Below are 27,263 nucleotides of genomic sequence, written 5' to 3' on the forward strand. Positions count from 1 at the left end.
AATATATAGTGCCTGCCAAAGAAAACCATTTTGCAAGCCGGATTCAGTGACCCCTTGGCAGGATGACTTTTGGGACCTTCAGATGGTACCTTTCTAGGATTCTAAATACTACTCTTGATAGAAAGCTTTATTGCCAAAGCAAGAATGGGAAGAGGTTTCTTTAGTTTGCACATATTTTTACATGAGAATGTGTATGCCAACACTTGGTTGTGAGAGCTGCAATGAGTCATCTAGCCCCAGTTTTCTCCTAAATGTATAATAAAAGTGCTGGGGAGAACCAGTCATTCCCATAGGTTGAAACGCCATGCATGAGAAAATGTTTGGGAGGGATTTTTCAAATCATACTCTGCCTGACTTTATTTTCTTAAAGATTTTATTTATCTATTTGAGAAAGAGAGAGAAAGAGGGGGAGAGAGAGAGAGAATCTGAAGCAGACTCTGCACTGAGCATAGAGCTCGAGGCAGGGTTTGATCCCATGACTTCGAGATCATGACCTGAGCTGAAACCGAGAGTCAGACTTTTAACTGACTGAACGACCTAGGCACCCCTATGCCTGAGATTCTTATACATCATATGTTCCTAGGCTCCCTTCCTCCATCACTTTACCATTCTTCTTCCTCCTATAATTAGTGTGTGATGAACCATTTCGAGTGATAGAAATGTGTTGCAACCCCAAGGTATGCTGGAGGAGCTGAAATAGGTTGAAAACCACTGGCCTATTGATCTCTTCGTGCTTCATCTGACCCTAAAATTCTCAGAACCAGAGATGACATTAGTCCCATGAAGATTTATTTCCTTCAGGGAAGATGGGAATCTCTGGACCCTACACATTGTGTACTTACTATGACTTACATATATGAGTAGTAGAGAACATTTTCCAGCATTCAAATCTTCCACCTCACTTCTGAAAACTCCCAAATGAATGTGGATACATGCAGTCATGTTTGTATAACAGATTTTTCCTTTTCTTTTAGCTTTCTTTTTCATGCTTGATATATACCTACCTTCTTGGCAAGGTGCATATACACCATTAAGCTAACTAAAGGGGACTTTGTTCGTTCAATTCAAATCAGAGAAAAGAAACTCACTATTTGCATAGAAAATCACAGGGACTAGGTTAAGAGGTGGTCTTAGTGGTCCAATATAAAAGTCTGATTGTCTTACAGTTTTTTTTTCCTCCCTTCTCTCATTACTCATTCCCTCCTCCCTTCTTCCTCTTTTCTGCCTTCTGTAGGGATCAGAAATCTTTTATATCTTCTTCTAGGAGGGAAAAAATGGAAGGACAATTCCAGACAAAGTTCAAGAAAAGAGTTAGAAATTGGGAGGTGCAGGTGCATGGAGGGGTGTAAGAACAGAGAGGTCTTGTGGGAAAGAAGGAGGAAGGAGAGAATTCAGAGAAGAGAGAATCCCCAAGCATACAAAAAAAAAAAAAAAAAAAAGGTAGTGTGTAGGTGAATCCCTGAGTCTGTCTTAAGAGGAAAGGGTTGGAAAAATGAAATCAGGCAGAATAATCATATTTTGTTTCCCAACCAAGAAAGACTCCCAGTCAGTTCCAACTTAGGCTTTGATCATGAAGTAAAAGTAGGCCAGATTTCTCTGGGCATCCTATCTAAGACTAGGCTAAGACAGATTTGTTTTGTTTTGTTTTTATGATGAAGCCGAATAGTTCCACACATTCCTCTCATAATAAGTGCCGCACAGTCAGTTCTTAACAATTACATTAAAGAATATTCAATCCACATCCCCTCCTTGGTGTCAATGCACTGCTCCCCCCAACTCTGCCCAAGAGCATTGGCTGTGGACAGCGTCACAGCCATGTCCCTCACTGGAGCACCCTCTGCAGTGGGGAACTGCCTGTACAAGGTAACTCATCTCCCTTCTAGGTGGCAGGCTGAGGCTGGTGACTGGCTGATCTAGGGTTTCAAAGACTAGTCCCTGCCTCAAGATGGAACCACTCTGAAGAGCAATCCACTCCCAGAACTACCAATGGGATTGGCTGAAGCCTCAAATGCAAATGCATTGATGCACAGCTTCTCCTGCTCAGTTCTGTTTCCTCATTGCCTCACATGTGTAGCCCCGGAATACTCCAGCAAATCTTCTGCGTGCAACTTTCCAGCTTAGAGTCTATTTCCAGGATATGCAATTTAAGATAGTAGCCTCATATAGGCTTCCAGCAAGCTTCAAGAGGAGTGTTCATAGCATTGCTATTTTTTTACTTCAATTCAGTTGCCTCAAATATTTATTAAATAAGGATAAAGACCATTTGAAATGTATTTATTTATTTATTTATTTATTTTTAAGATTTTATTTATTTATTTGACAGAAAGGGAGAGAGCACAAGCAGGGGGAATGGCAGGCAGAGGCAGGGGCAGAAGCAGACTCCCAGCTGAGCGGGGAGCCCCATGTGGGGCTCGATCCCAGGACCCTGGGATCATGACCTGAGCCGAAGGCAGAGACTTAACCAACCGAGCCACCCAGGTGCGCCAACACCATTTGAAATTTAAAACTGTTTACTTATACATAGTTTTCTTATGCTCTGCTTTGGTTTTAGTATGTGTTTAATATAGAGTTCAGTATTCAGTAAAATAAAAATCACATTATAAATTCACAACTAAATACTAAATGGCTTTATGGAGAAGCAGAAGTGATAAAAGCTCCACCATCAACATCATGGATGTTGGCTTTGAATTATTAGAAAGCAAATGAATGTACTCTTAAAGAGGAGGAGCCAGCTTACAGATTTCTAGGCTGGACAGTATTCTGAGCTTTATAATTCTATTAATTGGATTCAATTCTTTTTCACTCTGTGTTGTAGTGCTTCCAATAATAAAATGGAAAGTATAATTTCTACTCTAGTTATCTCAAAATGTTACTGTTAATATAAATTTAATACAGCAAGTGTGATGTCTGAGGGTATGCAACAAAAACAAGACAAAGCAAAACAAAACACAATTCATTTTTCCTTAGGCTGTGCTCTTCCTTGTGACTATGGTTGTTTGAATAATAAAGGTAAAGGTGATTAGGAATGAAATACTAAGAAATCTTAGAAACAGCTCATCAATGGTGTTTTGTTTTGTTTTACAATAGGACCACATTCCCATTATTATGTAATTGCATATACAAACACATATATCCATTGGCAAAGCATCTGTGATGTGCCTTCCTTCAAGACAAAGCAAACACTTCCAAGCCAGTTGGTAGAGAACTGTCAGTGAACATTATTAATATTATTTAGGATTCTAAAAACGTATAATGTAATGACTTGAATACCACTGACACCTTTATAGCCAAGTATTTACCAATCAACAGAAATTGCTGGGTGCCAAATTAAAGAGGAAGATGAAACTGCTGAGAAATCGCTGAGTATTCCCGCTTAACTATGTTCAAACTTTCAGCCTCTTCATACCTGAAGAAATCTGAAGTAAAGCTTTGTTCTTCCTTAGCTAATTGTAGGCTTGCATCATTCATGCTATTATCCCAAAAAGAAAGATCTGGTCTGCTTTCAGTTCAGTTATTCAGGTATAATACCTAGCATTCTTGTGGAAAACTATGTCTGGAAAAAATTGAGACTATTTATAGCGTTTACCCAGCATTCCCCATGTTTGACTCTGTGGACAGGAATCAGGTATGGCTAAATGCTTCAATAGCCTGTGCACTGATTCTCACATGGAAGTCATGTATTTGTACCATCCTACAGGTAGCATTCCACCATGTAACTATCTTAATGATCCTCTTTGGCCTGCTTTATAGTTAAAGACCTAGTCTAAACTGGTATTGCAAAACTGGTAACAGAACAGCTATATCTCATATTCTTGCTAGTAATTACAATACTGAAATTCTAGCCAGCCCTTAGTACAACCCTGGTCAGGACAGTTAGTGATGGAATTTCTAAAGTAAATGAACACATACATTCACTTAGATCAGAGTCTTTTCCTCCTAAAGATCTTTCCTCCTAAAACCCATATCCTTCAAGGTATTCTGTGCAATAAAATTCATTTCCAAGTAAATTTGGGAAACATAATTCTTGGAAATTCTCAATACAAATGACATCCTAAAGGCTCTGAGAAGGTCTGAAATATAGACCCTATACTTACTATTTATTTGATCACAGAATACTGCATTACACAAAATGTATCATCCCTGTCCCTGCCCTTCCAATTCCACCACAAGAACTAGAAAATACTGATGTAAATACTTGAAACTTTACCATTGGGTCAAGTCTCTCCATTAAAAAGACAAACAAACCCCAGAATATAGTTGGTCCTACCTCACAGAAATGAATTCACTAACTTGCCCTTCATCAATATATAATTTGCCAACTATATGAAAATTGTGTGACATCTATGAAATCTTTTTTGTATCTACTGTAGTAATTGTATCTCATGAAGAGTAATTTTTTTTTTAAGATTCTCCTATGAGGCAAAAACAATTGCTTTTAATCTTACAAACACTATAGTTCTTTTAATTAATTATGTTTCTCTCTTTGCTTAGGTACTAAGACAAGTACATCCAAATCTGTGAATTATACAGAGTGTATTTCCATGTACTAATTTTGTTTCTGACATCTTTGTTTCTTTTTTTTTTTACTGATAATTTCCCATTATTCCCACTCCCTGAATTATTTACTTGTATCTTTTCTATTGCTTGTATTGTTTTCCTAGGCAACCTCAAATCCTTTGTGAAATGAGGCAAACTGTCAGTTCATTGATTTCTTTCTTCATTTATTCTACAACTATTGAATAAATCCCTCAGAGGTATTCCTGTGCTAGCAGTGGATAAAAAGCGGTGACTAAAACCAGGTTCTGTTCTCATCCAGTTTACACACCAGATAGAAAAGATACATAATAGCCGAATAAAACAAGACATAGATTTGTAATTACAAATCATGAAGAAGGAATTGAAGAGGAAAGTAGGCACTGGTGATCTAATAGGAAAGAAGATACACTTGACCTTTGACATCTTGGCACTTAAGGTCTGTGAGGGAAGGTTACTGAAACCAAACCCAGAAATAATGCAATAAAGAGTCAGATCATGTAGTTCCTTGAATATTGTGGTCAACGCCTTAGTTTCTATTTTAAGGGTTGGTGATAAGATTTGCTTTATATTTTAAAAAGACCATTCTGGCTGTGGTACACAGAACAGGTTGGATAGGAGTGAGTGTAGAAACAGCGTAGCTAGTTAGGGGGGTGTTATGGACTGAATGTGCCCCCTCAAAATTCTTATGTTGTAATCCTACCCCCCAGTGTGATGGTATTAGGAGGTGGGGCTTTGGGAGGTGATCAGGTGGTGAGGCATAGCCCCCATGAATAGGATTAGTGCTCTTATAAAAGAGACATCAGAGAGCTCCCTCCCTTGTTCCATCATGTGAGGACACAGTGAGAAGACAACCGCCTATGAACCAGGAACCTGGCTCTCATTACACACTGAATCTGCTGGCGCCTTGACCTTGGTCTTCCAGCCTCCAGCACTGTGAGAAATAAATGTGTGTTGTTTAAGCCACCCAGTCTATGGTATTTCTGTAGGCTTCATGGACTAAGATGGGGTTGCTGCAATAGTCCAACAAGAGAGGACAGTGATTGGGCCAGGGCACTGGCAGTGCAGATGGAAAGAAGGAGACAGATTCCATATATTCTACAGAAGTAGAATTTACTAAGTTTACTAATGCATTAGATATATGGGATGTTGAAAGAGAGAAATCAAAGAGGATTTCTAGGCTTCTTGCTTAAGCAACAAGAGGGAGAATGATATAACTGGGAGAAGAATAGGTTTTAGGGTAGTAGCAATGACTTCTGTCTGGGCATGTTGAGCCCTAATTGCTCAGGGGAGATAGTGAACTGAAGAGGTACATTTGGGAGTAGTTAGTGTAGATGGTGTTTAAGGCCCTGGGAGGGGACGGGATCGCCTAGGGACAGAGTGGAGGTAGAAGCAAATGGCAAAGTGGATGAGGAAGATGAAGATCTGCTATCCAGAATGATCCGACAGACAAAAGAGGAGGGAGAGTCTGATGGTCTCAGAAAGAGCAGGGATAGCTCAAGGAGTGAGTCCTTGGGAAAATGAGAAAGGGTTAGAGTAATTTTAAAGTGCATTGTTTTTTTTTTTCTGAGTCAGAACATATTGAATTAGCCTAAAAAACATTTTTCTTGGTGTTAACAACAGTCAAGCCTCATTTTTTCTTTTAACAACTTTATGCATCCTTTGGAACAAACCACCTCTTTTGGAATAAAACTCTTTAGAGCATATCAATATGTGGGAAAGTCAACATGGGTGAAAGCAACTGAAAATATAAAAAGCACAGTCCAATTCTTACCTAATTTCTATCACATTGACCACAGAAGACAATCCAGATGTCCCTTTCTCTCAAGCACACAATCGTTCCCTACCTACATCCACACTTTCAAAAGACAACATTGACTCTCATTTTATCAAGATCATGTCAAGACCACATTACATTTAATTCCTCAACTTTCCCTTTCCGCTTATTTCTCTGTGTCCTTGCCCACTCTCTCTCCTTCCCTACAGTCAGAGAAGAAGACATGTTCATCCTTCTTTCCCATTACAATTTATTTCAGATCCAACATCCTCCTGTCTCCTTGAGAATCATCTTCCCTCCTTTACATCTTTGACTTCTTCACCAGTGTGAGTTCCTCAGACTATAAATATGCTTCAGTGTTCTTCCGAATAAGATCCTTGCCACAAATATGTCACTCCCCTCCAGTAATCCAATCTTCTTCATTTGATTACATAACATCTGCAAAAACTAGTTCTACACCCAGCTGCTTATCATCCAGCCAGTAGAGATTGGCTCTTACTGAAAGTGTTTATTTCAAGGTTAATTTGACTTCATTACAACCATGCCAAATATATATATATACTTTGTCATCCTCATTCTTTATGACCTCTCAGTGATGTCTGACAATGCCTATGTATGACACTCTCTTATCTAGAATCTCACAACACTTCAATTTCCTGGTTCTCCTCTTAGTTTTCTGATGAATTTTTTGGTTTCTTTCTCTCATGCACTTGACACAATTCAGAAGAGTCTATTCAGAGCACTTCAGTTTTTCCATCTTTTCTCGGTGAACTTTATTCACCCTGTCACTTCAAAGAAGATGAGTTGGAAAGCTATGTTTCTACTCTTGATCTGTCTCATGAACTCCAAACTGGCTGCACAATGTCCCATAAGTGATGATGTGCTGGTTAATGTTTCTCTGTGGAAAAAATGTCCCGACATGTGCCAGTTTTCATGGTGTCAATATTCCCACTTTGGTCAATGTCAAGCTACCAATGTGACATGGACCTGGGAAGAAAAGTGTCCAATCAGCTCTTTCAAGCCTGTGCAAGTGGGCTCCAAAATACCAACACATGATAAGCCCTTCAAATTCAATATACCAAAACTGAATTCATCATCTACCCAAACTGCTTTATCTACTTCCAGAGATTATAAATAGGCATTAAGAAACCCTTCTTTCTTAGTGGCCAAGGGATTCAGTCCCATTTTTGCTATATACTTAGCAGCCATTTAGGTAAGTGATTTGCTTGAAGGGAGGAATATGTCCCATCGACTAATTCATTTACACAGAGCTGCTTCCAGCACTGGCTAACTTACTATACATAATTTTTAGAGGCGTGGAGGGTTAAGTAATTTATGCTAATATTATCAATTATTTGTTTTCCTTTAAATTTTAACACTCCCATTTTATGATATAATTATGTTGTTTCATGTGGGAAGGACAGTTAAATTACACAATATTTCTTATTCTGGGGAGAGTAGGAGGAACTGTATACATTAAAACACACACACACACACACACACACACACACACACACACACACACACCAACTTTGTTTAATAGAGTCTTTTACCCACCACCTGGATTTCTCATCAGGAAACCTATAATTCTACTATATGTACCCTCTAGGTGCCATATGTTGTAATTATATAGAGAGCCAAGTGTTGCTCTAATTAGATCATTTGGCAAAAGGGATTTAGAAACACCATGATGGATATTTACTAGTAGGGATCTAATTAACTCTGGCATATCTGTGACTGAAATACGAGGATAAAACTATACAACAGAAATATAGGGTCAAACACAGTGTATGATCCTAGACCTTCAATATTTACATCGCATCTATGCATCTGAGCAGGCTAGCAGATTTTATTTCTAGAGATGACAAAGTTAGGAGGAGCCCAAATTATCTGCCTTGTGTCTACTGAGAAGGCACAAACACTGCATGTCTGGTTTTAATATCCAGTCACATCACTTCAGTTCTAATTGCTCTTAATTACATGCCACTTTGGTTTGAATATTTTCATGATCACTTAAATCCATTTGACGCTACAGAGCTATTTTCTCTGAACAAAGGCACTGCTGAGGTAGTTCAAGGACTTAATTTACCTCTTCTCTAAGGGACTTAGATGGTTCTAACCCAGCCCTGAAATCAGAGCATGCCTCCTTCCTCCCAGGAAACTATAAAGCCATGGATCTAAAGGCTGCCAATTTATTATTAAAAATATCAAACAACAGTAAAAACTTCTTCTGACCAGTCACCTTACCAATATTAAAGGTGCCAGCAATATTCCACTGCTTTAAAAGAGAGGTAATGAAAGCAGTGCTTTAGTTTTTTAAAATAATTTATTAACTTATCACCAGATTTCGTGTTTTCTTTGCAGTTGAGAGAAGCATCTAATGCTTGCTCCTTCTTCTAGCAAAGCTGGTAAAGACACGGCCTCTGGCCTAAGTGATACTTGGATTTGAATCCCAGCTCTAAAACTACCATTGAGCTTTGCAGCTGATAAATACCCTCTTTGAGCCTAGGCTTTCTTATCTAAAATCTAGGGTTAACAAAAGGATTGATCTCATGATATTTTTCTGAGGACTAAAGGAGAACATACATGAAGTGTTTAACAGAGGGCATCATAAACACTGAAAAAAAAGCTAGGTGTTGTTGCTAGTACTATTATTAACAAACGGGATAAAAATGATGGCTACAAGATAACCAAAAAATACATGAAAAGAGCCAAAGTAATAAGTATCCTGAATCCCCAAGGATTCCCAAAGCCCAAGGTTTATTCATGAACGCACTAGTGACACAAAGGGAGATCAAAGTCTCATTTTGACTTACTAGCCACAGATTCCTGAGCTTCTTCAGAGTCAAACTGTATCACAGTGTTTCCGTCACTATTATTTTATATTCGACAACATTATTTTGTAATGTTAATCATCTCTTGTTAAGAATCTGAAGCATCTCCCTACTGATTCTTCTTCCATTTCTTCCATCTCAACTCTAAAAATACCAAATCTTCCACCTGGCTGGATCCCTCTTACCTCATTTCTTGTACAAGACTGGCTTCATCTTGCTTAAACTCACTTCCTGTTTGGAGCTGATTTTGCCAGACTCTGCCTGACTCTGACTGTCTCTTCCCCTTTGTTCCCCAAGCACTGCTGTGTACTTCTGTTTGGGTTCTGTTATGTGAACTTAAACTTCACTGGCTTCCAAATGGTTTCACGTGTGTATATATTGTCACAATAACTGAATTTTACAAAACTCTGGGAAGCAAGTCATGATTGCTATCTTCTCTCCTCCTTCAACTGCACTAGACTTTTATAATTTTTATAATCATGAAATTAAAATGAAAACACTTATGTAAAACAGTCTATGTAAAGGACAGATTCTCAACCTGGAATGAAGACTGCCTATCACTTCATTCTTTTACTGGTTTTAAAGAAATTTGGGGAAAAGGTTCAGGTTTGTACTTTATTCTCCATTCTAACATCCTTTACCCTCTGTGTAGATGAACATATGGAAAAGAAGAGAAGAAAAAATGGAGAGGGGGAGACAAGCCCTAAGCGGCTCCTCATGATAGAGAACAAACTGAGGGTTGCTGGAGGGAGGTGGGCGGGGGATGGGCTAGATGGGTGATGGGATTGAAGATGGCACTTGTGATGAGCACTGGGTAGTATAAGTGATGAAACATCAAATTCTACTCCAGAAACCAATACTGCACTGCATGTTCACTAACTAGAATTTAAATAAAAAAAAAAGGTTAAGTCACAAAGGATGAGTAAAAGGCACGGCAAACCAAAATAAAGCCAAAATAATAAAAATAAAAATAACCAAGCAAAGGGAAGGTCTTAGATCCTATTACTAGGAAGATGTTTTATTTATTTTTATTTTCTTAAAAGATTTATTTATTTATTTCAGGGTGGGAGGAAGAGCAGAGAGAGAGGGAGAGAGAAACTCAAACAGGCTCTGTGCTGAGCCCTTGAGGGGGCTCAATCTCATGACCCACGAAGTCACAACCTGAGCTGAAACCAAGAGTCAGGTGCTTCACTGACTGTGCCGCCCAGGTGCCCCTAGCAAAATGTCGTAATACCCAGCATTGTTAGCAATGTGCCATGAGTTGGCTTGGGCGTTGGTAAACTTTCCTGTAAAGGGCCAGAAAGTAAATATTTTCGGCTTTGCAGGCCAGGCAGTCTCTGTTGCAAGTGTTCAACCCTGCCCTTATAGTGCAAAAACAGCCTAGACAATTTGTAAATGAATGAGTATGGCTGTATCCAATAGAACTTTATTTGTGAACACTGAAATTTGAATTTCATCTAATTTTCATGTGTCACAAAGTGCTATTTTTCTTTTGATTTATTTCCTAGCATTTAAAAATGGAAAACCATTCTCAGCTTGCAGGCTGTGCAAACACAGGTGGCAGGCTGGATTTTGGCCTGTGGGCTATAGTTTGTCAAGTCCTGGATAAGAGCATTCCAGACAGAGAGAATAGCATGTTTGAAGGCTTTGTTGTAGGAGGAGTAAGGACATTTGAAGAGGTGACAGGAGGTCCACATGGACTTCTTACTTCAAGAAGTAAAATTGAGGGCAAGTAAGTGAGAAAGCAGGAAGAAGAGTGAGGGTGGGTGGGACCAGTGGAGGGCGTCTCACTGGTCATGTGATGGGCTGTCTGTACTGAGGTCAATGGGAAGCCACTGATACAGTGTCACACCTAGCGGTGCATTAGAGTCACCTGGAAAATGTAAAGACAAATTCATGTTCCTGGGTCTCATCTCAGAATTCCGTAGAAAGAATGTTGGGGGAAGAAGAGTGGGATTCTCATTTTTAAATGTACCTCTGTTGGTTCTCCAGCAGTCAGCTTAGCCCTGGTCTGTGGACCTGAATTTGGAAACTACCTCTGGATCTCTGTTTTAGGATTGCAGAAACACTGCCCTAGGAAGGTCAAGTGATTTCCCAGATGGGTGCACAGTAAATCACAACACATGCTATCTGAGTACACACACTGAACTCAACTGATCAAAGACAGGCAACAATAGGAAGCGTGGAGACCCATGCCAAAATCATTCCCTAATTCTGCATGCTCCTCAGTGAAGTGCAAACTCCTCAGATGGCCATGCAATATCTTTTGAAGCCTGATTCCAAGAAAATTTCCAGCCTTATCTCCCTCTGCTCATTCATCTCTATTTTCCGTTTGAATATGTTTCATTCTTGTACTCTTTCCACTTAAATATCCCACTACCTTCTCCACCAGTCTCCCCCAAACATCAGATGATTTTGGACGGTTTATACACAAATATTGAGTAGTTAGAGTATTTTAGGTACACTTCCAGAAGTTGGGGGTACTCAAACACACATGTGCTCAAACACACATGGCCCCTTCAGCCTGTTATGGGAAATGAACATTAATGAAATAATCATACTCACGAATATAAAATTTATAAATTCAAAAGAAAAAAAGAAAGAAAGAAGGAGGGAAGATTAGAGAAGGAAGGAGGAAAAGTCCAAAGTCCCAACTCCCAGGGAAACCAACTCTGACATTTTGGTAAAATTCCTTCCAGGCTTTTCCCTATGCATATACATAAAACTACCTATATGTGTATGTGTGTTGAAAACTATAGAATGATTTTTTATATATTGTTAAAAAATAAAATTTATAACTTTAGTAAGATGAAAAGTCTCTATCCTTTAAACCACTGTAGAAATTGCATCCCTTTTTAAATAATACCTGTAGAACCCAAATTTAAATTAGGTTATTTTCATAATCTCAAATACATCTTGTACAGAGGAACTGTGTGATGAATGTTTATTGGATTGAATTTATCAGAGATGTGATACGGGAAGTCACATCTTGTGGAAGATATGAGTGAGGGCTGATTCCAAATAAACCAGTTAAGAGGTTAGTTTAATAGTTGCAAAGTCCATACAAGAGATAATAAGAATAGAAACGAGTACAGGGACAGAAGATTGACTAACAAAAAGAGGATTAGACACCTGGAAATTTTTTTTTTTTTTTATCAAGTGTTGCCTTTACATTGGGGACCTTATTCAGATACTTCCACATGAAAATTCAGTTCTCTTCTAAGCATGTCCTGAGGCATAACCAATACCATGACCACATGAATCAAACAGTTAGTAGTAGTCCCTGCTTCAATTTGGCCATCAGTTTAACCCCTGACCGCAATACAACGTGCCATACGCTACTGAGGTAAAAAAGGGCTGTGGCTGAGGAGAAGTTCATGGAGTCTCCTGCAGCACTGGGTCTGTGTATCATGAAGAATGTTTAAAAACAAATCTCTCTAAATTCTTCTGCAACTGTACTTCAGGGGACTTAAAGTCATAACTATTTTTGTCCATGGCTCTAGGAGAGAGAAACTGAGGCAATGGAGGAAATTTCTAGGTCTGAATTTGGAGAGCAGGATAAGCTCTATTTCCATAACTGCACATGCAAAATTAAAATGATATAGTACTACCAATAAACAGGCAACAGATTCTATCTAGAGCAATGATGCTCATGTTGCTTTGATGTTGTTTTGCCTCCAAGGCAGGATTTCCATTATTATGGAGATGAACTGCCTCTAATTATTGCAATAACATAATTGTTCCCCAGGGCAGAATTCCTAATAACAGAGCTATATAGCTCTGCAGCAACTGTAAGAGATATCCTGAGTGCAGGTTTCTCATTAAAAGCACATATATAGACACTGTGCTTCCAGAAGAGAAACAGAACGCCTTAAGCAATAAACTCTCCTTTCCGCACTAGGATTCGATTGGCCTTTTGGGCAAATACCTGCCATCACATTTGCTCTGCATCCCAGACTGCCAGAGTCTTCAGAACAGGCTTTCACACTTTATATACAGCATGGAGTTTTGTAGCCCTGCGCTGGGATTTGCCTCCATGTATTACATGAATTTCAACTCTTCCAAAGGCCTTTGGGAGAAGAGGCATATTAGGGCCATGATCTAATTTCACCTCGGAGGCAGACTTCAGTGTCTCTAGGCAAGAAACATGAATATGAATTTTATGCCTATTTGGGTTGAATATTCTCATGGAATGCTAGACTTGATCTGATTAGACTGCGGGGATCAGGCAAACCTAAACATACATTACAGTCTGTGAAGAAATGCCTAAGAATGTAGATGTTTATACTGTCTTCAAAAGTGGTCCACAGTGGCCTGAAAGTGTTCTGTCCAAGGTGATGTCAAGGCTCCTAAACCCAGTGGTCATCTTCAAGCTATTATTTGGTTGGGTATCTTGAAGGCATCAAACGCATGTTCCCTCTTGAACCTTTCTGCTCCCTTGGTTTCTGTTTGTTACATTCCCCTATTTGTTTTTCTATGCCTTTGGGTCTGCTTTCTTAATCCTTCCATCAGGCTCTGCTTCTACCATTTTGTGTATGTGGCTGTTCCTCAGGGTTACTCCCTTTGATTCACAGATGCTCTTATTTGACAAAACTCTGTCTGGATGAATTTACCCACTCCATGGCTTCTTATCTACTGGCGATATGTAGGTCTCATTGCTCTCCTAAACTCAGACCTATATTTCAACTTCCTATTGGACACATTTACTGAGCTCTTACTCTATACTGGGCATTGTCCTAGATGCTCCTATTATAGAATGGAACAAAATATGCTCAAAGGGCCCAATGTCACCACAGGAAGAAGAAGAGGGAGGCCCACGAGGAGGTCAGAGTTATGTGATGTGGGAAGGCTCAACCTGATTCATCTTGGTTAGCTTTGAGAATGGAGGAAGGGGGCCATGAGCCGAGAAACATAGTTGGCCTCCAGAAAGCTGGAAATAGATTCTTACCTAGGGTCTCCAGAAGGAACACATGATTTTAGCCTAATGAGATCCATTTCAGGTTTTTGATCTCCAGGACTGTAAGATATCATATTGTTTAAGTCAAATGTAACAAAAATACACATGAGCACGCACATACACACACACACGCACCTGCACACATTTTTGTTCTTGTGGAATTTACATTCTGATTGGGTGGAGGGTGGGGAATTCATGAATATGTAGTATGTTAGATGGTGATAAGAACTACGGAGAACATAAAGTAGATAAAGAGGATGGGGTTTTTACAATTTTAAACAGGTTAGTGGGAAAAAAAATCTTCGCTGAGTAAGTGATACTTGAATGGGAATTCCTATTTATTTGAATGTGACAACGCCACTGACAGGCACTTCAAATTCAAAGTGTTAATATTAATCTCTTTATTTTCTCCTCTCAAACTTGCTCTCTCTGTAGTCCCTGCTGTGGCAATTGGCACAACCGGGCACCAGCTGCTCAAGTTAGAATCCTAGGAATCGTTTTTACCCCCTCTTTCTTTATACACTCTTTCTACTTATTACATTAAGTCTTTTTAAATTTTACCCTTTAAACGCCCGTTGATCTTCAAGAGGCTGAAATCATCACCCTTTTCATTTCCATCCCAGACTATTGCCTGCAATTGGTCTCTCTGCCTCTCCAATCTTGTTCCTCTCTGATTCTTTTCCATGTTGCAGGCAGAGAAATCCCTTCACAGTACTTGTATGACAGTGCACTCCTTGCATAAAATCCTTCAATTCTCTCCAGGGTCTTCTAGTTCAAGTCTAAACTCTGCAGACATAAAATTCAAGGCCTCCACAATCTATTGCTGGCCTACATTTTTCAATGTTCCTTCTCAGTATATCACCTTTATGACATATGCCCTAGGATTACTGAAAAACATATTGTTATTTTGCTACAGGGCCCCTGCACTGGTCTATGAGCATCTTGAGGCCTGGGTTTATGTCTCCTCTTTCTCTCTATCCCTACTACCAAGCAGAGGGCCTAGCATATGGCAAGTCGATGTATTCTTCGTTCACTGAACAAAATTGGAGTTGGCTAGTTTGACAGAAGAGTCATGCCGCTGTTATGAAACCATGCCTGTGACATGCAGGCTGTAAGTTTGAGATGCTTTCCAGCCACATTCAATGGCATATCTGTATCAGTGATTATCCACTAGCTTGACATAATCTATTAGCCTAATGTCTAAAAGAGAGGAGAAAAATTCTCAAGCATGAGTAAGAATAAGAAGTCTTTATTTACACAATGTTAACTAGAGTAACATTTCACTCACTTCCTCAGCTTCAGCGAGAAGTAAAATATTTCCTCTAAGTGAATTTTCCAGTCAACTAGACTTATCCCTTTAAGCACTAAGATAATTTTTAAAAAATAACATTTGGGAGTAAGTGGTCTTTCTATGATGTATTATACACTTGCCTGCCTTACTAATCTAAGCTCACTGAAGATAATTTTTCTTCTTTAGAGACATCATGTAACAGTAATTATCATACTTTGCTACAGAGATAAAATAAAGCTATTTGTTCCCTTTATTAATACTGCTTTTAATTCTAGGTGGCATACTTTTATAAAAACAATGAAAGAAATGATCAGGATAGTGAGAGGATGTGAAAATAATGTCATATGAACAATATCAGGGACATTTAGGCTTGGGAAAGAACTGAAAGCGGGCAGGACCATAGCCTGCCAGTCTATATAAAGGAAAGGGTTGGGGGTGGAGAAAAATCAGATTTGTCAGCATAACTTCAGAAAGTGGAACAAAACACAATGAATGAAAGTTACAAGGATATAGGTTCTGAAGAAAAAACCTTCAAACAATTAGTTAGGTTCCCATTATTAGATGTAGCCAGGGAAGGATAAGAGTCCAGCCATTGTGGGGAACCCTTGTCCTGGACTGGAAGGTGGGCTCTGTGACTACAGTAGGAATTTGGCATTGTTGCTTATTCATCATTCATTTATCCTTGTTCTGGTATTGGGGCTTTAAATTTCTTTGGGGAAACCCTTCTCAGTCTATGTGGTTTGAAGTGGAGCCCCATGTGCCCTCTGAGGATCAGTGACTCAAGTTCTCCTACATAGGGCATCACATCCTCCTTGAATGTATTTGGTTCAGGGGACAACACTGACCAAGGCAGGTTTATTCAGTTAAGTGAAAATCAATTCTGAAATTGTTATAAGAAGCTAGAAAAGAAGGCAGGATGGGGCTGCTGATAGCTGTCCTAGCGGCAGGAGAGGAGAGCCCAATGGAAGATGGAGTCAACACAGAAGGCAGGGCTGGTGAGAGACAAGAGAGTGAGAGAGTACTGATGCCACCATGTGAGATCCTGAGGCCTGCTGCGTCATCAGTCAGTCCGTCCCCGGCCTTCCCAGACATGTGAGCCAAAGTACTGAAGCCAGTCTTGACTTGGGTTTCTGTCACACCGAAAGAGCCCATCCTGATTCAGACATGGGCTTAGGCTCCTTATAATTCTAGGACCCTAGGTTTTTATCAGTGATTCACCTACTTTTGTATTTTGATGTTTTGTTTCTAATAGATACACTACCATCTCTTCTGTTTCAAGTGCCTTCTATCTAGAAGCTAAAAGTAAACAAAATTATCAACCTTATTAGTTAGTAGGCTTAATTGGTCACTTAATCCAAATAATTTTGCTGCTTTGATGGTGACGATAGGTGTTTCCTGAAGACTCAAGTACTTGGGCTTTGTGACATGTCATACCTGTTTTAAATCTCTGATATTGCCTACACTCTGGTAGCTGGAAACGTGTACAGGAGAAAAAGAAATGTTTTATGTACATAATTACAAAGCTATGAAAGTTAAAAATTCAATCTTTCTTTTAGATGCTTCACATAGACAAGGCTACTGTGAATATGCTTTAAATTTCTAAAGGCATTAAAAATCAAAATAAACGCATAAAAACATATTTTTAAAATAGTTTACGTGCTAACATTAAACCAGTCGTTCTGCATCTATATCCACTGGAATAACTACAATATCACCGTATGATTAAATAAGATAAAAACTTAAAACTATTGCTTCATATACTTTTATTGTAAATTCGTTTGCAGGCAGTTGCTTAAAGAAATTACATATGTACTAAGCAGTGTTTGGCAAAGTCAGTCAAAACGAAGGGAGAACATTACTAAAAACGGGTGCTTGATCATAAAGTTTTGTTTCACCAAAACACTGCTTATACCAGCATTTTGTACTTAAGATATTAATAACTTTTTACTCAAAGGTTAAAGGTTTGCCCTTTGATTCTTAAGATTTCACATCTCAAAAGAGGATTAGGGCTTATAAGTCTGTGCATTAGAAACTATAACTCAGCACTGGGCACAAAGAAGTTTGCCTTTTGTGTTAGTCTAAAAGTGTCAATCTTTTCCTAAAATAGGAGTTCTAAAATTTTTCACTCATGAATTGTTTTGCTTACTTACCCACTTAGTTGCCTTTCTCCTTTACCAGAAAAAAGGGAGAAAAATGGCAAAATTTCTTCTCTGCCAGTGAGAAAATATTAAGATCTGTCTTATTTTTCACCCTTTTCAGAAATTATGAGATGTACAATTGAGTTTAAATCTTTCTCAGAGGTTAAAATCCAGTGACTCACAGAGAAAACTTGGTCTATGGATGCATGACCCATGTTGTACTAACATTAAAATAAAAAAAAATGAGTTACTGACATTTAAAAATGAAGAGAGTTCAAATAAAAGCCCAGATTTCTAGCTTCTCTTGAAGAATGAAAAGATAGGAAGGCACTTGACCTGCAACTCCCTATGGCAGCAATAATGCTAGAATTGAGTGGCAGGTGTCTCCCTTGGATGGGGCACACCATCATTCCCTTTATATTATACCTGGTCAGCTTTGGGACTCATTTACATTACCCAAATCAGTCTGTCTGCTTAATACAACCTGAGTGAGGTAGAAGGAAGGAGCAGAGCTGTGAGTACACAGCACCCAAGTGGAGAAGGAAGTGCTAATACTGACAGTTTGGGTCATGCCTGGTGACTCTGGCGGTGGAGGTGATAAATAGCAAGACTTGGATAATGATGGGGAGTTTCCTCAGTTCAAATACATCTTTAGTGCCATATAAATGCTGAAGCAATATGTGAATACTATTAATCAAATCAGTAGGAGAAAGAATGAAAACTGGAGAGAGAAAAGCTTTGTGGTAAGTCAAGTGGTAGAAACAATCAATGAAATTCACTCATCAGATAGAGTTCTTGATATTGATATACCATTTTTCCAAAGGTAATTTAATCAGTATGTAACAATGGTTAAGCTATAGCAGTGGTAAGCAGTCGTTAATACTGTTCAAAATATTAGGTTATCTTTTTTCTTTTTTTTTTCTAGACATATACTAAGATTGTATTTCCTTGCTAAAGTGAACTTTTGAAGAGCATGTGACTTGTTTTGGCCAATGAAATGTGAGTGAAAATGAAGTGTTTCATTTGTGGGCAAACGCTTTCAGTGGCATGTTTGGCCACTCTGTTTTCCTTCTGCAATACTGATGTCCTGGATGGTGCTACTCTACCAGCCTTGGCTATTGAGCGCAGCGAAGCCACCCGCAGACCCCTGAGGGGCATGCAGTGTAAATTACAAATAGACTTTTGTTGTTTTAAATCACTGCATGTTGTTTGTTACAATAATGTTACTCTAACTTCATTCATTCATGGATTTCGACATGTCTGTCTATTACCTATATTATTTTAAAGTACTTTTTCTTTATATCATTGTTAAATTAAAAAATTACAAGGTACCCTTAGTCTAAGCATTACATGTGGTATATACTAGTTATATTTCAATTGTGTTTTAATAAACAAAGTAAATGCATAACTATTAAAAGTAATCTTACATGCCACCTTCTGGTAAACATAGAGGTAAAATAAAAAACTGTGTTCTCAAGATTCAAGTATGGCTCCAAATTTGAACACCATGCCAATATTCAGTGAATTACACTACTTCCTTAATATAAGAGAAATCAGGAAGGGATATATATTACAAATTTAAATATGTGTATGAATACACCACCTGTAAACCATATCAAGTTTGTTTGCAAAAATCACTAATAAGGACAACATCATCAGTGCAAAGATCTAATTTGCATATGCAAATCTAAAGGTGTACGGGCACAAAGGGTAGATATGGATACGTTTTTACAGGCTTCCACATTGCATCCTTGAGTACTTGACCTTTAGCATCAATTAAAATCATTATATACACAGCTAGTAAATGCTGTAACATAGACTCATGCATAATTACCATTTTCCAACAGATTGAGTAGGTTACAGAAAGGCATGGGGGATATTTTATAAGGGTGACAGACAAGAAAAGGTCTTACAGATACCTGCCATTTGGTGCAATTTGACCTAAAACCCCAAACAACCCATTTTATATATATAATATATATATATATATATATATATATTTACACCGTATAAACAGCATGCAGTCTAAATGCAATTCACATATAAAAGGAAATACACAAGAGTTGTATGTCAGAAAGAAAAAAACTGTTGTTTCAAAAAGATGTTACTAAAATAATCAAAACTATGTTATATGAAAATGAGTTTTGGAATTAGCAATATTTAGCCTCAAAAAAAAAAAAAAGGAGAAACTATTGAGACATAATAGCCATTGCCAAATATTTGAGAAGTTGTCATAGCAAAGACACACTGGCTTTCTTTGTTTAAGCAAAAAGTAGTAGTATGGAGAAAAGTTGGTGAATCAACAAATTCAGGAAGGTTTTTCTAGCTGCTCATCTTTGAGCAGCTATGAAAGTCAACAGGGATCATGCAATCTCTCTCTGTAGGAAGGGCTTTGGAGAATCTTAACAACAAGAAGAATTATAGAGACCAGCTGATTTACCACCCTTTCCCAAAACTTCAGGTCTTTGATTAACATTTAGTCCACCAATAGCAGATAGTAAATTCCTCCCTCTAGAACTATTAATAACAGACAAATAAATTATTATAGATTAATCAACTATTAAAAATATCTCAAGATAGTACCTTTCATTTTCTCTTAATATGTCCCTTCCTTTCTTCCAGGTGTAGACAGGTTTAGGAGAAGCTTTTGGCTTACATTCAATGACAACTTCACCTCCCACTTTGACAAGAGTTACTCTTTTTAAGAGGGTTCTCGAAAAATCCGGACCCACAGCTGGAAGAGAATACAGAGAATCAAATAATTATTATGGAAGAAAAAAACCTCGCTAGATTATGTTTTAGCCTTTTTCTTTCTACAGTGCATTTATTGTTGCCTTGGGCATCAAAGGGAAGTTAAATTTTTTCTAAAGTAAAAAGAGTAGCACTGTACATTTTGATGGGTTTATTAAAATTGAGGTATAATTTATATATGGTAAAATGCACCAGTTTTAAGTGTACAGCTTGATGAATTGGACATACTGCACTATAAAGATCAAGATACAGAACATTCCATCACTCTACTGAAGGACTCTTAAAAAATTATGTTCAAATGAATAAAAATTTTAAAATTTCAGGGAACCATAAAAAAACAAACAAGAAAATCCACAGGGCATTTTTCTGATTAGGTAGGTTAAAGCATTCCCTCTTTAATAACAGTTTCTGCCTCTGCTCTGTCCCTTAGCACTCTGGGCGTGTCTCCATGAGAGAACATGCAGAAATGTCTATATCATCACCCTCAGAGCTTCTCCTTAAAAACAAGGGCTTTGTCCAGCTTTCTGCTACTGTTGCCAAATGCAATGCTTGGCTCATGCAAGATAAACTGGAGCTTGCTCCTAGAAAACTCAATTCCATGCTCACTATGAGTGTTCCAAAACTCATTTATAACTCAGGTGGTTATATGAAAATAATGTTAAAGAATTATTGCTTTCCTAAAACAACAGATACATATTTGTATCCTCTCGGAAGGAATTTAAAAGACGCCTTTCTGAAAAAAATCTCCATTTTCTTCGGAGATTTCTTCTTAATTAACTATTAAATTAAGGTGATCTAGGATCTCTTTTGAGTAGGGATTCATCTCTTGGAACCTTAATTTCACTTTATTTAAAACCCCTGACTCCCTGCAGTTTGACCTAATAGAATTCTAGATTTTAGATCATGTTGAACGTGAAATTTAAATACCACAAATTACTTAAAGGAAGACAGAAAGTGAGCGTGTATGTACGTGGGTGGGGAGAATGGGAATCAATTTCTTAATTGCAACCAAACCAGATACTAGTGATATAAAAAAAATAAAACAAAAATAAGCTTTGGTGAAAGCATGTTAAATTTTTATTAAGTGCTTTTGTTTTGGAAATATTTTCAGTAATTTTCTAGAAAGAAAAGTGGGAAGGTTACTTTTTAAAGGGGTGATGCAATATATGACAGGAGCTAGTTTTATTATGTGAAGGTGAAATTAAGTAGATGAATTTAGTAGGCAATTGATATCTTGATCTGTGTACCTTAGATTCGAGAGGGGAGTCTACAATTCGGAGCACAATTCTATAATGATAAGTGCAATTAATAAGTAATGTGCAAGTTGTTATTGATGTTTCTGGGGTAATGAGATAAATGTATTCCTAGTATGATCTGCAAAGTCACGCAATAAAAATTATAGGATTATGAGAAAGATAGGGTCAGGGCAGACCTACTCAATATTTATGTAACAACATGCTAAAAAAAAAAAAACCTAACACCCAATCACTCCTTGAATAAATATATTAGCATGATTAAAAAGACAAGTGAGATTCTTAATAAATACTAAAAAACTACAGAACATGTATGGGTGAGTTGTATGTGTGTGTGTGAAGACTGCTCGATGAAAGACAGAAGGAAGAGTTGAGATTGCTAAACTCAAGCAAACAAGTAAAACTGGAAAGACTTTGAAACAAGTAAAATCTGTGGAAAGACTCAGGAGAACCATGCTATCAGCAATGCCATGTTACATGGTCAAACTAAGCAAGAATGTAGGTGAGGGGAATTGTGGGCAGCGTAGTTTTGCCTCAGATACTGTGTTGATCTGGGTTAGTGAGCTCTGTGTTTGATTGCTGCTAGGCGTGAAATACATGAACAAACCCAACATTTATGTTCTACGGACATCATTCCCCCGTTTACCACTCCCATACATGCTAGCATGCAAAACAGAAAGGTTTCTAGCACAACAGACTCATTTTCATCTTAAGTATATACCTGAATTGACACATTAATGTAAAACAAAAAAAAATCAAATTTCTAGAAGTTTTTGAAAAAGAGTATTTTGTGAGAGTTACAAATCTGTATTATATAAAAATCCCTTCTTAAAACTATCTTTCTACACACACATTTTTATCACTTTAGGCAGACATTTTTCATCTGTTCAGGAGGAATTCTGCAGTTGCATTTGAAATGAGTTTACATAAATCAAACCGTGCACAACACATGGGTGTATTTGTTAAAAAACTATATATGGCTTTTACGAGATTTGAAATAGCACGATATCGGCCACACAGAAGACAGAAAACACACCTCCCAGTTTCAGAAGCATTTTTACTGTACTGTTTATGTGCATATTATCTTTTGGATATCCTAGAGATAAGTGTGGCTTTGAACATCTTTCACTAATAAAAACAGAATGATAAATTCAAATCTTTTCCCTTTGTTTACTTAATTTGCTTAATTTAGTTCTTTTGTTATTTAAGCCTGCAAATCTATCAGCTTCCACAGGAAGCTGCAGTGCTTTTTAAGACAAAATTGTCAAACCTTCATCAGTTTGTGAATACTTGACCCATTAATGGTTTTCTGAACGTTCTGCGGTTTTGTGACCATCTATTGCACCTAAGATACCCTTAAGTGTATGGAATGATGTTTTTTCCGGTCTGTACCCTGTATTTAAGTGAAAGGAGCCTGTTAAATTTGACACTCACAGAAAAATTAGGTTTTAAAAGTTACTGGTAAGGTCCCCAGTAGAGCACTATTAGAACCCAACCTTTGCTGGCACTTAAAAATTTAGTACACATTGAAGGTGAAACTTCAGTAGGTTCTTAATAGCTCAGAAAAGGTAAAACCAATTGTCAAATTACTCAGTTGAGTCTGAGAGTCGCTCAGATACTGGGGGCTCCTAATTTGCTAAATCTAACGCACTTAGAGGATAATATTTCTTACATCAACTACTAGAGGGCACTGCTCTCTCAGTGTTGGAACGAGTCATTACAGAACCCCTTCCATTTGGAAAATACAACTTTTTATTATTTATCAATGATCTTTAATCCATTAACATTACATGATCTATGAGAAGCACCCGGCTAAAAGAAGCTCTCTCTGTAATTCTCAACTGTTTGGTTTTACTGAATTAAATGACTCTTGGTCACATGTCAAGGGTATTTAAAGTGGCTAAAAGAACCCTTGAAAACAAAAGTTTTGTGACTTAGTATCATTTCTCAAGAGAGAAAGCAAGGATGATAACTCCTTGACTAGATGTGCAGAGGGAGTCACATTTGGGAAATGTATGAGTGTGATTTTTATCATTGAAGAGGAAAGGATAATTCTGCAGGCAGTTCTTTGCACTTAGTCTGTAGAAACATCACTGGCAACATTGCCAGTCGATGGAGACTATTCAGTTCGGCTCTTTTAGAAGTTCAGAAGTCTAGAATATTTTAACCTTTATGTATTATCTTTAATTATTGCCTCATCAATCCATAAAAAGAAACCTAGAGTTAATGGTTCATTGAAATGTTTTCACCACTGAAGAGGTAATACTAGTATCAGAGTTTAAAACCCCAAGGTTTTTCTGGCTTGCTGGGTAGATAACTAGAAGGCTGGTTACAGTGGGACTCTTCTTTCTAGGTTCATCATTTCAGAATGGTGGATTCAAAATCAGCCATCTCTAACCAGGGATGATATTCACAAGGAGACTCAACAAAACTCTGAAGTAAGATTTTTCTATTCTACTATCAGCATGATGTGTCCCTTCTATGTTCCTCACACCTGTGCCCTGCTTGTTTTGGTCAAATTCATTGAATGCCCTGCTTACCCAGGTTTCCTCCTACTGTGATAGCTCTTATGTTTATGGGCTCCTGCTCCTTTGGGATGGTTATTGTAAAACAAAAGTTACAATATTTATAGTCACAAGGTTGTTTTGAAGAATAGATGAAATAATACATGTATTGTATATTAAGTACTTAGCCCAATATTTGCTTCATACCTACTCCTCCTCTCTGCTATCTCCACTACCACCACCACCACCACCACCACCATTATTAGGGGGCTTTATGCTGAAATATAAAGGCACTTTTTAGGGCCAAATAAATTCATCTTGGTTTGAACAAATTTTTTTATTTGGAAATAATTATGGATGTACAGTTATGAAGATAGAGAGGTCATGTATATTTCACTTAGCTTCTCCCAGTGATTATACCCTACCTGAGCATGATACAATATCAAAATAAGGAATGTGATCATTGGTACAATATGTGTCTTTAGTTCTATGTTATTTTATCACACATGCAGACTTGAATAACTACTGCTGAAATGAAGAACAGAAGTATTCCATCATCGCAAAGATTTCTCTTGTGCAACCCTTTTATGGCCATACCCACCTCCCTCCTGTCGAGTTCTCCCTAATGTCTAGAAACCACTGATCTATTCTCCATCTCTATAGTTTTGTCATTTTGGGAGAATATTTTATACACAGAATCGTATAGTATGTGACCTTTTCAGATATTTTTTTTACTCAGCCTAATGCTCTTGAGATCCATCCAAGTTGTGCATATCAACAGTTAGTGCTTTTTTATTGCTGAGTAGTGGTATCTCATCCATTCAGATATAGATGAAAAATACTTCCTTAATGTTGGCATTTCAGGCACTATGGTAACTGACAAATACTTTTGAACACAGGAACCATTTTAAGATTTCTCAACATTTTCTCTGCCAACAAGTAGGATCAGGCTTAGCCTTTTTTTCCCCTTCTTTTTATAAAAGGTTTGAAAAGCCAAAAATTAATAGTGGAGACGTGGTTGGAAAATTCTTTTCTTATTCCAAGCAAAACATTTTAAAGCCATTTTAGAACATTATATCTTATATAGCAATTAACATGTTGACTAAAAATCATTCTTATGTGTTTGAAGAGCTTCACCTGCTAAACCCTTGTTAATCTCCTTTGAGCTACCCTATTTAAGACAGTATGCATTTTTAAATATCTGTAATCACTATGACCTCCTTATATCAGTCCAAATTAGTGATTTTATTACATTTGGCACAATGTCCTAAATACTCACACAGATTCATGTCCTTGGTTAGACAAGTAGTGTATAGTATTGTAATGTCCTATTTGATTGTAACTTTCTTATGAGATAGAAATGTTTGTTGAATGAACAAAAGAGAGTTATTAGAATGTGGTAGAGAGAATCCTAGAATTTCACTGGCTAATACATGGTAGCATTTGTTATCATTAGATCATCAGTGCCTTGAAGGAAGAGGCTATGTATTATGGATCTATATATCCGTTACTGAGCCCAGTGTTTGGCACAAAGTAGATGTTTAATCAGTCTTTGTTGAATAAATGTATGTTGTAGGCGAGAACTCAGAGTTCAGTTCAAAATAGGAAATTCTCTTCTCATGATGCTTTGCCTGGATACCACAACCCTTTCTTCCCACCAAGTGAGGTTATTGATGGCTTCTTGGACTTCCTGGCCTGTATACAGGATACTCCATTCTTTCTGGAGTTGGGTCTTTAGTATAATGAAGTAAATGAAGTAGAATTACCCAAGAAAAACAATCTGGGCTGTTTATATTCTTAAACTACTTTGAAACCATCTGGTGTGATGGTAGATTGTTTAAGAAATGGCTCTCAGAACGAAACCCCAAAGAGCTTAGCTTTTAGTGCTCTCCAATTTCTGTGGTATAAATACTTCCATCGTGGCCAATTTCAAGTTACCAACAAGAAGTCAATGAATACTAAGCTGAGAGGATACATAGACTCAGCTACTATCAGTAGGAGCTAGCTTCAAGACATAACTTCCTTTCTCCACTTTCCCCAAACACACTCTTAAGGGACAGTAACAGGTCAAGTGGGCCCTGGGAGTTCAGCTTTCCCCAGTTTTGGGCCCTTCTCTGAAGCAGTACCATGATCTCCTCTTTCCTCCCCAGGCACTCTCAAACAACCAACTCAGGGCTGAGAAGATAGGAATTTCGACACCCTTGCATTTCCTTTGATGGTTTCATTTTGTTCTCTAAGGCTCTGTGAATCAAGGTATCACAGTTTTAAGGGATTCAGTCATACATGCCCTCCCTAGATATGCAGGCTCAAGAGAAACCTTCAGTGTGGACAGGCAATGTTTACGTTATCCAGCAGTGACTGATTTCTAGCTTATCGTGTTCCTTCCAAAACTCCTCACTAAAGGGATTTTAACATGGAAAGAGAACACAGATTTTGCCTTTGTGCTATGTTCACATTCAACCACATTCAAAAGGTTTCATTAAAAGCAACCTGCCTTACATTAAGTGTAAAATTAATTTCTTCAGGAATGTAGAAGAACCACTGTCTGCTGATGTTGGGGAAAAAAAAGCTGGACTGCTCCTTATGCAAATGCTTTATTTCTGGTAGAAATCATCTCACATGATTGATAGAGCTTCTGTCAATACTGGGTTCAACAATGGAAACATGGATTAACTGTATGTACAGTGGTGATAAAAAGAGAACAGCCTCGTCATTATTCTGTTCTCCAAGCTCCACCGGCTTTTTAAGTTATAAAGCTACTCTGTTCTGATAGCTTAAGATTGGGCACCAAAGAGATTTACAAAGCAGATTCCAGAGCTGTGGCACCTAAAGTGAACTGATCATGGGAATCACCTAGAGGAGCTTATCAAGCGTACATATACACTCCTGAACTCTACCCACCAGGAGAGGGACCTGAGAATTTACAATTTTATTATTTTTGCCACTGAAAATGTGATCCCCAGAGAAGAAACACTGGTGATCACATGGGAGCTTGTTAGAAATGCAGAATCTCAGGCTCTATCCAGGACTTGAAATCAGAATCTAAATTTAACAAGATCCCTAAGTAATTTATACTTGCATAGAAGTTTGAAAATCACTGTTAAATCTTCTTGAATGCCAATTCTAATATGTTCTGGACTACCAAAATAGAATCTATTTGTTGTTAGAAGGTGGCAGAGGGGAAAAAATAATTATTTCATTTCATTTATTTATTGATTCACTAAT

At 37.8% G+C, this 27,263-nt stretch overlaps 1 protein-coding gene across 7 annotated transcripts in view; it reads right to left on the reverse strand.

Annotated features, from left to right (window-relative positions):
* Nucleotides 1–27,263, reverse strand: part of CNTN4 (contactin 4) — an 877,388-nt gene that overhangs the window by 106,231 nt on the left and 743,894 nt on the right. For all 7 annotated transcript variants that reach the window (XM_087866847.1, XM_087866849.1, XM_087866848.1 and 4 more), the window contains one exon: nt 20,114–20,264. In XM_087866847.1, coding sequence (XP_087722973.1) covers nt 20,114–20,264 — 151 coding nt within the window. The remainder of the gene's footprint in view (nt 1–20,113; nt 20,265–27,263) is intronic.

The sequence above is a fragment of the Ursus americanus genome, chromosome 14 (genome assembly GCF_024610735.1).
Source record: "Ursus americanus isolate L20-20 chromosome 14, mUrsAme1.1.p, whole genome shotgun sequence".
In the NCBI taxonomy this organism is placed as follows: domain Eukaryota; kingdom Metazoa; phylum Chordata; class Mammalia; order Carnivora; family Ursidae; genus Ursus; species Ursus americanus.